We start from the raw sequence: 13391 nt of genomic DNA, 5'->3' as shown, positions 1-13391 counted from the left end.
AAAAAAAACTATGAATAATAAAACTAATCATAAAAAATAAGAATAAAAAATAAGAATAACAATTTTGGCCTTTAGTTGCTCATGATTGCCTAATTGTGAAAACAAAAATTTTCATGTCTCCCATTACAGGCTTACGCCCTTACAGCAAAGACCTTATCAGTGTATTGATCTGTAAACTAGTGTGTACATCCTCTATGTAATTATAATAAGTATGTTAGGAGGTATGTGACATGGTATTGTCCTCCTCACCTATGTAATAATAACTGTTCCAAGAACTGGGTCTTACATAAGAACCTAAGTCAAATTATGAAGTTGTAGTGGGACACTGTTAGGTCGTGGTAGGTCTTAGAACAAGTCATATATTATATATCTTAAAAAGGGAAACACCATTCATTTGGTCTACATGAATGTTTAATTTCTTTAAACATGGTTGAAACAGGTTAGGTTGAGTACATAGAAGCAACCAATATTCCATTAAATAAAAGTAAAAAAGGTCTTGTTGCAAGATACTTTACAATCAGAAGCTATTGAGTCAGTTGTGCAACATGCACAATTTTAACATCACAAACATTTGCAACCTTGTATCAGAGATGCAGTGTACACAAAGTAAAATAAATAAAATTTGATCTTTCTAAAAAGCTGTTCTCTATTTTATTATCTATAGTAGGGCCAAGCAACTACAACTATATTAACAGTATATGTGTGAATGATAACTATAAACAGTGATGTGAGAAGTATGCACCAAGTATGCCTCCATTAATTAAAATAAAGGGTAATTGTGGTCTTATTTCTTTACTTTCCACACAAAAAAACCCACAAAAGAATGTACTCAAAACAGTGCTTGCCCCTTTAACGGACCATCAAGTTCAAAGGCATATAATTAATCCCTTCAGTCTGTGAACTGGAAAACAATGAATAAAATCTTTAGTACCTTTCATGACTGTTAAATTGATGAGATTTTAATAGATTGAAACTGCATGGCAGCGTAACTTTTCAGAGGGTCCAACCTCACCTTATCTCTGCTCCAAAGCAGACCAAACAAGATAAAGGCTTCACATATTATAATGCTTAGGTAACATTATAATATACTACATTACTGTAAGCTATCCGGCCTGCCACTTGTAGCCTACGTGAGTGTTTTTGGTGGATACTAGACCTAAAGTTGTGGCCACCAAAATAGCAACATTTTCTCCTAGGCAGGAACAGATATCAAGTAAACAGCGTGTTTTTGCATTTAAGGTCAGGGCTGCTGTGATGATCTCGTATGTTTCACGGGTTACAGCCTTCCTGGACTGCAACACATCTAACAAGTTGTTGAGTCGGCCTTCGGTCATGAAACGAACAATGACCTCCCTTCTCTCCTGCAAAAGCTGGCAACAGCTCCTTCCCAATGACATTTGACATGTAACTGGAGAATAAGGAAAGATTGGAGTTCATGATGTAATTATGAGTTGACTTCATCTTTTAAAAGTTGCTTTTAATTTAAACATAATGGTGCAATTAAAGTGACAGTTCACTCAAAAATGCAAATTTTGTCATCATTTATGCACCCTTTTCATATGATTTGCTTTCTTCCACTTAACACAAATGAAGATATTTTGAAGAAAATTTGAAACCGATCAGCACTTGCACCCATTCAGTTCTATCGGACAAACCAATGCATGTGAATGGCGTAAGTTAAATTGTTTTTTAAATATCTTCTTTTGTATTTTGCAGAAGAAAGAAACCTATACAGGTTTGAAATGAAAAAAAGCGTTAGGAATTTTCATTTTTGGGTGAACTATTACTTTGACTATTTTAATCTACTCAAAACAAAATCAATCAAGCAATCAGGATTCATTCTGTTTACACTTATTAAAGGGGATAGTTCACCCAAAAATATATTTTTTGTCATTCATTTATCAAAACCTGTATAAACTCTTCTTCTGTAGAACAAAAAAGACAATATTTTGAGAATTGTTTGTTTAGTGTCAATTGACATCAGTGGGGGGCAATGTTGTTTGGATGGTAACATTCTTCAAAATATCTTTTGTGTTCGGCAAAAGAAAAAGTCATACAGGTTTGAAATAACACAAGCGTGAGCTCATAATGAAAGATTTTACATTTTGGGTAAACAAAGACAAAATAAAATACATTAAAGTATTTTTTAATAATCTAATAAAACTCATCCTTTACCCTAAACTTTACATTTCGGTCTGAAGAAATTAACAATTAAAATACTGTTGAAATTTTTTTTTTCCACTGTCAAATAGTACAATGTTTTAACTGTAGAAACGTAAAATGTTCTAAAATAAGCAAGGAAAATTAGCTCTTTTATGGCAGCAAAACCTTCTACAATTCAAAATGCTAGAATCCTGCTGGATGAGACAAAACTACTGGGTTCCACAACATTGAAATGAACAAAACAAGGCTAATTCTGAGAAAAACAAAAGCCACTAGGGAGGAAACACACTGAACACAGATAAGGAATTTAGTGTTACGTTCAGGAAGCAACCAAGCACAGTCCCACAGAAATGCTTACTTCGCACATGTACCATAAAGCACAAAACAAATTATAACTGATACATATTTCTGCATACTATTAGTTGTGTTAAAAAGTGTGTTAGAATAGACACATAAAGAGAGTTCTTTAGAGTCCTCCAGGGTTATTTAGCTATTGGACACTTTGTGATGGGTTTAAAGCAGACTTGTTTATATACTTGGACCACACTCATAAATCTGCAGTGTTGTGGGAGAATATGAAGAGAAATAAAAGGAGAAAAAAATATAATACTGTTGGGACATTCAAGAGGAGTAACTGATTACTCACCCTGGTTGCCAGCATTGTGTAGCAGTGTACTCTGATACAGAGTTGCGGGAGAAACACAATGGGAACTTAAAGACGTGTGACTCTGTCTCTGGGTGCTTCCACAATGTCCAGTAGTCTGCGTGAAACCATGATCACTGCAGGAGCTACCAGCCTGGACAGAGTTATTCTGAGCATCTATAGAGAACAAAAGCGAGGAAAAATGTAAGACATTTATACTAGCAAAGTAAGTGTCCGAAAAATTAAAATAATAAGAGATCATTAACCCATACAGCATCTAATCGGAGGATAACATCTTGTCATCTGCGCAGAAACCTTAACTTTTGCTTCGGATATGGGGTTTTGTGATGAATGAGTTTCATTTCTTGGAATCACTTTGGAGGTCCAATTTTTGGTACCTGTGCAGTTACCGCTCTGCTGTTGGCAAAAACAATCAATGGTCAGATGCAGGTCTAAGAACTGATATGTTTACACATATTCATAAAGAACAAATGCAAAAACACAGTTTTCTCACTTCTAGGTTATGTAGTTCAAAAGGCAACTCCCAGGATGAATTCAGCTTCTTCTCCTAATGAACAAGACAAGCACATACACAAATAAACATTCCCATTCAAACACATAGTTGGTCATTCATTAAATACTTCACAACCATATGAAACATTTATGCAACAATAATCCACATACAAAACTGTAATTTGAACTATTACTGGGTCAATGAACTGTGGCTGAATACCTTGCATGTTTTCAGATGTAGGACAGCATCAGTGAAAGTCTGTGGATCAAACACTTCCACAGCTTTCCGTAGAACTACTGCACACTCTGTATAAGCAGAGAGGAGTGAGTGCTGAGCAAACTGTATAACGTAACACCTATACTCTTAATAAGAAATGAATAACTCACCCTGAGCTGATGGGCGTTTTTTAGGGTCATTGTGCAAGCATCTTATGATGAGTTGGGTAAGTACATGATTCTGAAGGGTCATTGGTTCCAGTCGGTCACCCCTCACACCAAGCTCCAACTTCTCCTGAGCAGAAAGCAAGAGGGCCTGAAGTTGATCCATACCTATTAAGCAATTGCAGTGGAAATCTCTTAGGATCATGGATGAATAAACAATGCTTATGCAGAATAGAATTACAACATTACAACACAGATACAGCAACCATCAGGAGTTGACATCATACCTTCACACGGACGCTTTCTGTTCAGAGTTTCCCACAGCAGAATCCCAAAACTGCACAAACAGTGAAGAGAAATGTATACTCATCAGCCTTATGCCACAATCTCAGCTCTGACCCCAGAATGTGTGTATGTTGCTCTACGAACTCACCTGTAAACGTCTGCCTCCACAGAAGGAATACCACCTTCAGGTGACATATAGGCCAGGTCTCTGTAGCATGGCCGACAGCCCCCAGAGGTGTTCATAATCAAATGCCAGTCTATCTCTTGACCCCAGTCACACAACTACAATAACACCCACAGGGCAAAAGTAAGAAATGTGATCGTGTTTTAATTTCAAATACATTTTTGGACAAAGCCATGCGGTACCTTGGCATGGTACTGTTGGTCCAGAAGGACATTAGTGCCTTTCAGTGCTCCATGAGGCAGGGGAATGGCATGGAGGTGAGCTAGCCCTTCAGCAACATCCAAAAGGATCCGAAGGCAAAGAGCCGTTGAAAGCTCTGGGAACAGGTCTTTCTATTAAAAGCAAAGTGTAATGTTTTAGCTTCGTAAAAGAAACTTAATGTTTTATGTCAATGGGAAATAACCACGGAAACCAAAACCTGATACTACTGTTTATTGTTAGTTACTATTTCAATACTTAACAATTATTAGACAATGGCCAGGAGATTTCCACTCAGTCTATGAGACTTGAACACACCCCTTCCGGTTAAAACTACACACTACTTCCTGCTTCAGGTCACATCCAGAACATAAAGACAAATTTTTGTTTATTATTAACAAGTTTTGACATGTGTGATGTGCAAGGTTACACTTACCTCATGCAGTGTTGAATCTAAAGACCCTTCTGTCATCCAGTCCCACACCAGCCCAACTAGAGAGTGAGACCTGTACACGCCCAGCGGGACTAGTACATGCTCGCAACATATTCTTACTCTCTGTAACCTGTCAATCCATTTACTGATACCACAGACAGATAGACACATTTCAATTTCCAAAAGCAATGCATGACCTTGAATAAGACTCTTTTAAAATGATTTTTATTTAAAGGGATAGTATGGGATCAATTTCCCACCCAAAGTATTGCAGGCATATTTTTAAATATAATAAGCGTAATTCAAAACTAATACATCTTAAAATATTTTGCACAAAATTAATACACAAAGAAGAATTTGTTGAAATCGCACTCAAAATAACGTTTTCCTTGTTTGTTTTACATTTTTTTTGAGTTCTCTGATATTTTCTGAGAATATTTTCATTTTTTCAAGGCATACGTTATTTATTCCCTCGCTTGTTTTTCCACCTTCTGTGCTTGCTTTTCCAAATGCTGCAGTTCGAGATTCATTGTAATTAGGGTGGGCTATAGCATCACCATTGGTCCATTAGTTCTAGATAGACAGCTCCATAGGTAGCCAATCAGTGGAAGTGGGTGATGGCGTCTTTCAAAACGTGACACACTGCATACACTTGAAGGTGGACCGTCAAAACCCGGGCAATCACAGGTAATTGATCTGACTGAGCGTCAGATACAGTTCTTGTATCTGTTATGAGTATTCTACACCAGGTCTATTAAATAATTTGTTGTCAGATTCGACCAAACAGTCCGTTAAGTTAACACACATGTGTCCTGTTAGCTGGGTTTAGTCAGCAGTGCTATAGTTAACAGTTACTCTGTTAAATTATTTAGGATTATTGGCTGTGTATTTAGAAAAAAGACTGAATTGTTGTGAATGCATGATGATGCTAGCTGATGAGAATGATTATGCATATGCGTATCTTACTTCATTTAAACAAGCACATCATGTAGTGTCTTTTCTCACGATATCTCATGCTTTTCTGGGGGAAGGTAGTTAAATATTGGATCTGATAAAAATGGCGCAATAATCTTACCTGAGTAAAAAAAAATTCACTATGCGTTGTTAGAGATCACTTGATGTGTCCTGAGCAGTGTTCGGACGAGATTAGTATTAACTGGGGACCTCTAGTCTTATGTATTAATTGCAGAGGTTGTCTGTGATCTTAAGCCCGTGCGAATCGGGATCTCTGTGATTTGGTGGGCTTATATATAATTTTTCAAGGTTTTTTTTCACTTTTGCGAATAATGGAGGCTGTTTTGAAGTGTTTTGGTATTATTTTGGGTGCTGGGTGATATCCATAAGTTACCGACAGTTATAAATCACAGGAGGTCTCCAGATAATACTGATGCCCTGCGAAAACTGTGAATGGTGCTAATCCTACCTCATTTTTGTTGCTGACGTCATGTGGTGAAGAGTTGATTGGGGGAGTGGAGTTTAACATTTCGGCATATGAATTTTGAAAAGAATAATGGTGTGCACAGATAAATCACAGCAAAGCTGTGCAAAACCTGTTTGATTGCATGATGACTTTTGATTGCATGAGGCTTGTCCACACCGGAACGATAATAGGGCATGTTTCTAGTGGACCTTTAACGCCTCGTGACTAAAATACAAAAGGCACCAATGTGTGTGTGCACACCACACCATCTTGCATACTGGGGTAATTCTGTTCTTCATTTTGCAACATCTAATGTCAGGGAGTCACTCAGCTCTTCACCAGTGAAAATCGTTTTGGTAAGAATCCCGAAAAACGTCTTTAAAAATGCTAGCGTTAAGTGCGTGTGATTATTGTCCCGCTGTGGACAGGCCCTTATGTTTTAATTGTTTTAAAACACATTCGAAATATATTGATTTGTAGTTTTGCTTTGTATAGTTCATGTCACTTGTTTTTCGCTAGGAAAGCAGTTGTTCCCAATGCAACATTTTTCATGTAGTATTGTGTAATTTCTGAGTGATTTTGGGCACAAACAAGACATATTTAGATATATTTTACATGCACTGGGCACTGGTCTTCACCACAGTTATTATATACCTGAGAAAAACCAATTTAGAAATATTTTACATGCACTGGGCACTGGTCTTCACCACATCACAGTTATTATGTCCCTGAGAAATAGCTTAACAGTATTAAGAAGACATGTTCTGGCCCCAGTCATACCTGAGGACCAAAAATTTGGGCATGTTTAGCCTCGTTACTATGAAAACAATCTTCATTGAGTTTTGCAAGGGGAACAGGACATGATGACCATTATGTAATTGTGGTGGACAAGAAATAACTGAACAGTATCAAGAAGACTTCTGGCCCCAATCATACCTGAGGATCAAATTTGGGCATGTTCCGTCCTCTTCTTATCACTACAATCTACAAACAGGTCATGATAACCTTGTGCTGAGTGAGGATTTATATAAAAATTCTCAAAGCTTTCTTTCTATTCATTCATTTATACCTAAAACGTATTCAGAAGTATTCATAGGAACAGTTGGAAAGTAAGTTGACATATCTCTCGTAACCTTGGGTACTTTTCCACTGTGTATTGGGCATGATCCAGCAGTTTTTGATGATTTCATACATATTTAAATTTTGCCCACTACGTACCTCGTACCTTAGATACGTACCTCGTTGCCTACAAAATAAACGTGGCAGATCAAAAGCATTGGATAACGAAAATAAGAGATAACTTGAATTTACTTGATTGGTTTTTGAGGAGTACTCCTCTCAGAAGTTTTGCTTTAACGGTAGGCTGGAAGGAACTGGATTTTCACATGCTCTGGGGAACATCTCACTTAGTTTGATTCGAACAAATAAAGTTAACTCTTTGACACCTGGACCATCTTTGTCTGAGAGATTTTTTGAACGGCAAAATCTACTTTTGCCACATCAATAACAATTGTTTATAAGACCAAGTTTTGGTGCGCGTCTCTTTAAAGGTACAGTGTGTAGCATTTTAAAGGTACAGTGTGTAGCATTTTGAAGGATTTATTTACCAAAATGTAATACATAATACAAAACTATGTTGCGAGTGGTGAAGAAATACCTTACAAAATGAACCGAAATGTTTATATTACCTTACAATGAGCCATTTTTTGTATATACACAGCGGGAACATCCCTTACATGTAATTTATCAAATTGCACAGCCATGTTTCTATAGTAGCACTACACGGACAAAATGAGGGCGTTTCGTAAAAGGAAGGATGCACGGGACTATGTTCTTCTTCTTCGGCTGTGTTTTGCAAAGGCAGCTCGCAAAGCCACTACATAGAAGGATTAGCAGAAGTAGAGAAAGAACAATAATAACATTTTCTTGTCGTGTTTTTTATTAGAAATAGAAACGGTTATATGTTGCAGTAAGAAGTGAAATTTGTGCTAATGGCGGACCACACATACTCTGCACACGAGCCGACAGAGTGTCAATCTGTGTCGTCAAAAAAAGAGAAAATACGATGCAGCAAGGCGAAGTCGAGAGAAAAAACGGCAGAAAACCTGAATAAACATCGGCGTGGATCTTTTAAAAAAGGAGGTCATGAAGCAGGAAACGGGTTTGCTAAGCGACGCCGAAGTTGCCAGCTTTCTACTGGACCGGTATGTTTGTCTAATTTCCGCAATATAAGTGAACTGTTTGTTTGATAGCTTTAGCTAACAGATGAGCATGATCATCAAGAGAAGTAGCGTTTTTCCATGTAAATTTTTAGTGCTTCGCAATTGTAGCATAACTCCTTGTTGCATGGCCGTGTGCAAATCAAGTTAGAAATCATGTTTACAATCAGAATTTGCATAAATCGGGTGCAAGTTATATTATAATACTGCTTAGCTTTCACATCCTCTCTTGTGCGGTCCCCCCGGGTAACGTTAGCTCCTCTGCCTCACCTCGCCCTGCCTGCATCTCCAACACCCCTAACTCTCTGCCCTCATCCTCTCCCTCTTACTACCTGTGTTAAGTCATCTGATTGACTCTGTGATGATGAGAAAAATGTCTGCTAAGACTTTCGCGGTTAGATTACACGGCTTTAGCATTAGCAAGCCGTTTCAATAGGCTGTAAATTACGAACCAAATTACCCCAAAATGCTATGCAAAATAAGCGACTAAGTCACTGACACAATGTTAACAAGTAACAATAATATTCACTATAACGATTACAGTAAATGATGAATTAAGTAAATTTAATTTATTTATTTTTCTTTGTAAATAAACCTTGTCACTTGACTTGCAAAGGTAACCCTTTGCTGTCTCAAACGACGACATCTCTGTCAAGTGTTGCCAGATTGGACTAAAGTTTTCCAGCCCAACTACAGCTTAAAACCCGCCCATTTAAAAAAATACCAGCCCAAAATACATACTGTTATTAAAACTGTTATAGAATAAAACACACCATTTTTTTTCTTATTAAACAACCAGACTAACAAATCGCACATCGGAGAGCACCAGGCTCGCCCCAAGTATATCCAGTGCATCTTTTTTTCTTTTTTTTTAATATAAGTGATAATTTTAATAAAACACAAGGTCTACATCGGAAATCTCAGAAGGGGACAAATTTTTGTATTGTTCTTGTGCTACTATTGTCAGAACTACAGTTCTTTTCTAATAGGCCAATTCTCAAATCATTTCATTATACTTTTCTTTTTGTATTAGTAGGCTACTTACAAATTTGTGCTTAATTACCAACTAATTTTTTTTTTTATATTATCATTATTAAAATTATTATTATTATTTAACTTATAGACCACTGGGTGAATCAACATGAATTCTCGTTTTTTCCTTCTTTTAATTTTAAATAAAATAATGACTGAATGATACACTGAATCGTCACTAGACACTATATCAGCTATTACGTTTCAGAAACGATCAAACATCAGAATTGTACATCTGATTGGACAGGATTCCCCTGAACCTTATTGGCTAACCTGAACCATACCTAATTTAAACATCATCCTACATTATATAATTTATTTTATAGTTAGTTTTCATTAAAAAATAATAAAGAATACTGTTTATAGTCAAAAATAAAAACCCGCCTGTTGCATCAAAAACCAGCCCAAATTTTAAAGACCCGCCCAATGCATTTTTTTCCGGTCGGACGTGACCAAAAGGAGCCCAATTGGGCGGGAACCCGCCCAATCTGGCAACACTGTCTCTGTCCTGTGTCCGTAACTTCAGTCTGTTGTTCGCCTGTGAGACGTAGATTGCAATTATCAACACCACTGATAATGGCGGCTATCATTTACGGAACCCTTTTGTCCTGTGATGGCAACCGTAGCTTCTCTAATGGGAGGGAGAGGGGGTTAGAGGAGCTGTAGGTTGCAATTTCCTACATCGCAAATAGTGGGCTCTGAAACTTACACACAGAACCTTTAAGTGCAAATGAGCTGCTAGTCTCCACCCCCTTTTCAGCAGAAAACTCAGCCAGGGCTGAAGCCTGTGCTTCCATCGACAAAAGAAGAGTCACATAAAGCGAATGAGAAACGCTGTGTTTCGTCTTTAAACATCAAACACGATTTTTTCTATAAGCGAACTGACTCCTAACAAAGGCGCCATGTTTTCTATATGCAAAATTACACATGACAAGCCGGTCGCGTATTTACAAACCATAACACTGCTTTCTATAAGTGAATGTACCCACGAAAGAAGGGACACATTCGTGAAGGTGTTCCGGTCACAAACACTTTCTGGTTTGTGACCCGCTTTCGCGTCCCGGTGTTTCACGAGTGAAATAACAAAACGGAAGGTTGGCGGAAGATAGGTGTGGAAAATGGGAGATTCTAACAAGAGTAGGGATGGGTATCGTTAAGGTTTTAACGGTATTACTTCTTTTATCGATACCACTTATCGATCCGGTACTTTAACGGTACTCTTATCGGTACTTTTTGTTGTGTTTTTTTATAAAAGACAAAACTAAAGCTGGTGTTGTTTTCACTATTTAAAACATTCTTTACTGACCCAACATATCTTAATGCAGGTAAAAGATGACTGATACCCGCCTATTATTCATAGAGGATTCAAATAAAGTGGATGTGGGCCTACGTTTGTTTGTGTTTTTGGTTGTTGTTTAATAATAACCATAATTGGACCAGATGCTGGAATGGATTGGTTCACTGTAACTGGAGCTTTACATTCACATAATGTAGTAACTCTGTTTAGGCTTAAAAGTTATACAGGTTTGGAACCTCTTGCAATGTACACACAAAAAAAGTTAATATATTTCATCAACACAAATTAATTTTTAGGTAAGCTCTGCTTTATATTTCTTAAGCATAATTTATTATTATTCATCCATTTTAAATGCAGTACTGTGAAAGCATTTTTAATGTTTAAGATTTAATTAGGCTACCGCAGAAAAAAATACTCTGTAAAAATTATATGTAGGCTATTTTTTAATGTGATGTGTGTTTATTAAACGATTTCATACTAATTTAAAGAAACCTTATGCAATGTTTATGTCGGGGAATTTAGGAAGACTGTTAGGCAAGTATACATGTACATGAGGACGTGGATGATGAAATAGTAGCTAGGCAGTCGAAAACTTTGCATTTCTCTGTCTGCACATTAATCACTTTTGAAAGATGTATTGCCAGATTGCTTGTGTTTCCGCTCTTACAAGCAAAAATCTTGTCGCACTTGTTGAAACGAGCATCTGCATCCACTCGAGTGAAATGTAACCATACTTTAAACCGTTTGATTCTCTCCGCGATCATCACTATTAAACGCGAGCGAGCTCTGTGTAGTGTGGGACAGACGGACATTTCGCGTGCGAGATTGCGAATAACGAAAATGCAGGTAAATGTCTTTAATATTATCGCAAATTAGAAATGGTTGGTCAGTTAAAATATGCTAGTTAACGTTTATTTATCAATAATAAATAGGAAATGTTTTTTTTAATTTCTCCAGTACCGACAGCAGAACCGTTAACGTCAGAGCTTATCGATACTTCGGTCTTTTATAATTTAGCCCCGAGACCGATAAAGTACCGAGTTTCGGTACCCATCCCTAAACAAGAGTGTTGACAGGTATGTCTATAAGTGAACAGACTCCCACAAACGCGTCACGTAATCCATATGCGAAAGGATGACAAACCAGTTGTGTAGTTATAAACCAAACATACAGCTTTCTATAAGTGTAAGTACTCATGACACACCCAATGCGTGTTTACAGACCATACACACTGCCTTCTGGTTCACATAAACAAAGTTACTGGGTTGTTATTTTTGACGTTTTCTGAGTTAGTAGATGCACCAGAGACCCGATTATAGCACTTAAACATTGAAAAAGTCAGATTTTCATGAAATATCCCCTTAAATGGACTATTTGGTCGAATCGGACAATTATTTGGCAGAGAATACTCATAACAGACATAAGAAGTGTATTGGACACTCATTGACAATATAATTATGATCAATTACCTGTGATTGTGTGGGATTTGTATCTGACGGTTATCCAACATCAAGTGTATGACGCGAGTCGCGTTTGGAGTGATGTCATCACCCTCTTCCACTGATTGGCTAGAGGAGGAGCTAGTGGACCTAGTCTAGAACTAGTGGACCAATGGTGACGCTAAAGTCCACCCTAATTACCATGAAACTCGAACTGCAGCATTTGGAAAAGCAAACGCAGACGTGGAAAAAAAGCGAGCGAATAAATAACGTCTGTTGAAAAAATATCACAGAACAAAAAAATGTGTAAAGCAACCAAGGAAAACATTATTTTGTGTGCGATTTCGACAACTTTGTCTATAAGTATTAATTTTGTGCAAAATAATTTAGGATGTGTAAAAATCGCGTTTTTTTACTTTTTGATTTACGCTTATTATATTTTTAAATGTCCCTGCAATATTTTAGGCGGGAAATTGATCCCATAGGATAGCAAACCCAAAAATGAAAATTTTGTCGTGAATTACTCATTAGTTGATCCAAATCTGTATACATTTATTTGCTTTGCTGAACACAGAGAAAGATATGTGGACGAATGCCTGTAACCAAACAGTTCTTGGACCCCTTTAACTACGATAGTAGGACAAATGACAATGGAAGTCAAAAGTGCCCCAGAGCTGTTGGCTTTGATACATTCTTCAAAATATCTTCTTTAGTGTTCAACAGAACAAAACAAAACATAGAGAGTTATTTACCCTTCTACTGTCCAAATATCTTTCTCTGTGTTCATCAGAACTAATACATTTACAAAGATTTGGAACAATTTAAAAGTGCATATAAATTATGACCGCATTTTTATTTTTGGGTGAACTATCCCTTAAAAAACAGAAATACTCTAAAACACATAGATTTTATTCCACAAAGTATTGCAATTGAATATAAATTGATGCTTGTAATCCGTATCTGTAAACGAAGCGTGACTATAAGATCTTACCTATCCGTAAGTAACTTGACAGCCACTTGTCGTCCCGTGCTTCTAAACCAGCCACGCAAACACGCGCCGACGCTGGTTCTTAATAAAACTACATCGCGCAAGTCTTTCTCGTCAATGTCCTGCATATGGTTGACCTGAGCCATACCTCTGGACCCGGTCAGTGTCTGGACCCCGCTGGGATGATGCTGACAGA

General features: G+C 37.2%; 1 protein-coding gene across 4 annotated transcripts; it reads right to left on the bottom strand.

Moving 5' to 3' along the window:
• Positions 1 to 106: 106 nt before the first annotated feature.
• si:dkey-181f22.4 (receptor-interacting serine/threonine-protein kinase 2) lies at positions 107 to 13391 on the bottom strand. Of its 4 annotated transcripts, none has more exons than XM_056752612.1 (11): positions 13199 to 13391; positions 4804 to 4945; positions 4352 to 4501; positions 4134 to 4267; positions 3988 to 4037; positions 3707 to 3868; positions 3540 to 3625; positions 3321 to 3374; positions 3079 to 3220; positions 2810 to 2983; positions 107 to 1408 (listed from the first exon to the last, which is right to left on the bottom strand). In XM_056752612.1, the coding sequence occupies exons 1-11, from the start codon at positions 13339 to 13341 to the stop codon at positions 1104 to 1106; spliced, it is 1542 nt and encodes a 513-aa protein (XP_056608590.1). In that variant the 5' UTR covers positions 13342 to 13391; the 3' UTR covers positions 107 to 1103. The 4 variants fall into 4 exon arrangements, with proteins under 4 accessions (XP_056608590.1, XP_056608598.1, XP_056608606.1 ...); XM_056752620.1 differs by lacking the exon at positions 13199 to 13391 and adding an exon at positions 5358 to 12246 and having other exon boundaries at positions 108 to 1408; positions 3079 to 3223; XM_056752628.1 differs by lacking the exon at positions 13199 to 13391 and adding an exon at positions 5289 to 5368 and having other exon boundaries at positions 109 to 1408; positions 3079 to 3223.

The sequence above is a fragment of the Triplophysa dalaica genome, chromosome 1, assembly GCF_015846415.1.
Source record: "Triplophysa dalaica isolate WHDGS20190420 chromosome 1, ASM1584641v1, whole genome shotgun sequence".
Taxonomy (NCBI): Eukaryota; Metazoa; Chordata; class Actinopteri; order Cypriniformes; family Nemacheilidae; genus Triplophysa; species Triplophysa dalaica.
The sequence above is the reverse complement of the archived record's forward strand: the minus strand, read 5'-3'. Positions and strand labels throughout refer to the sequence as shown.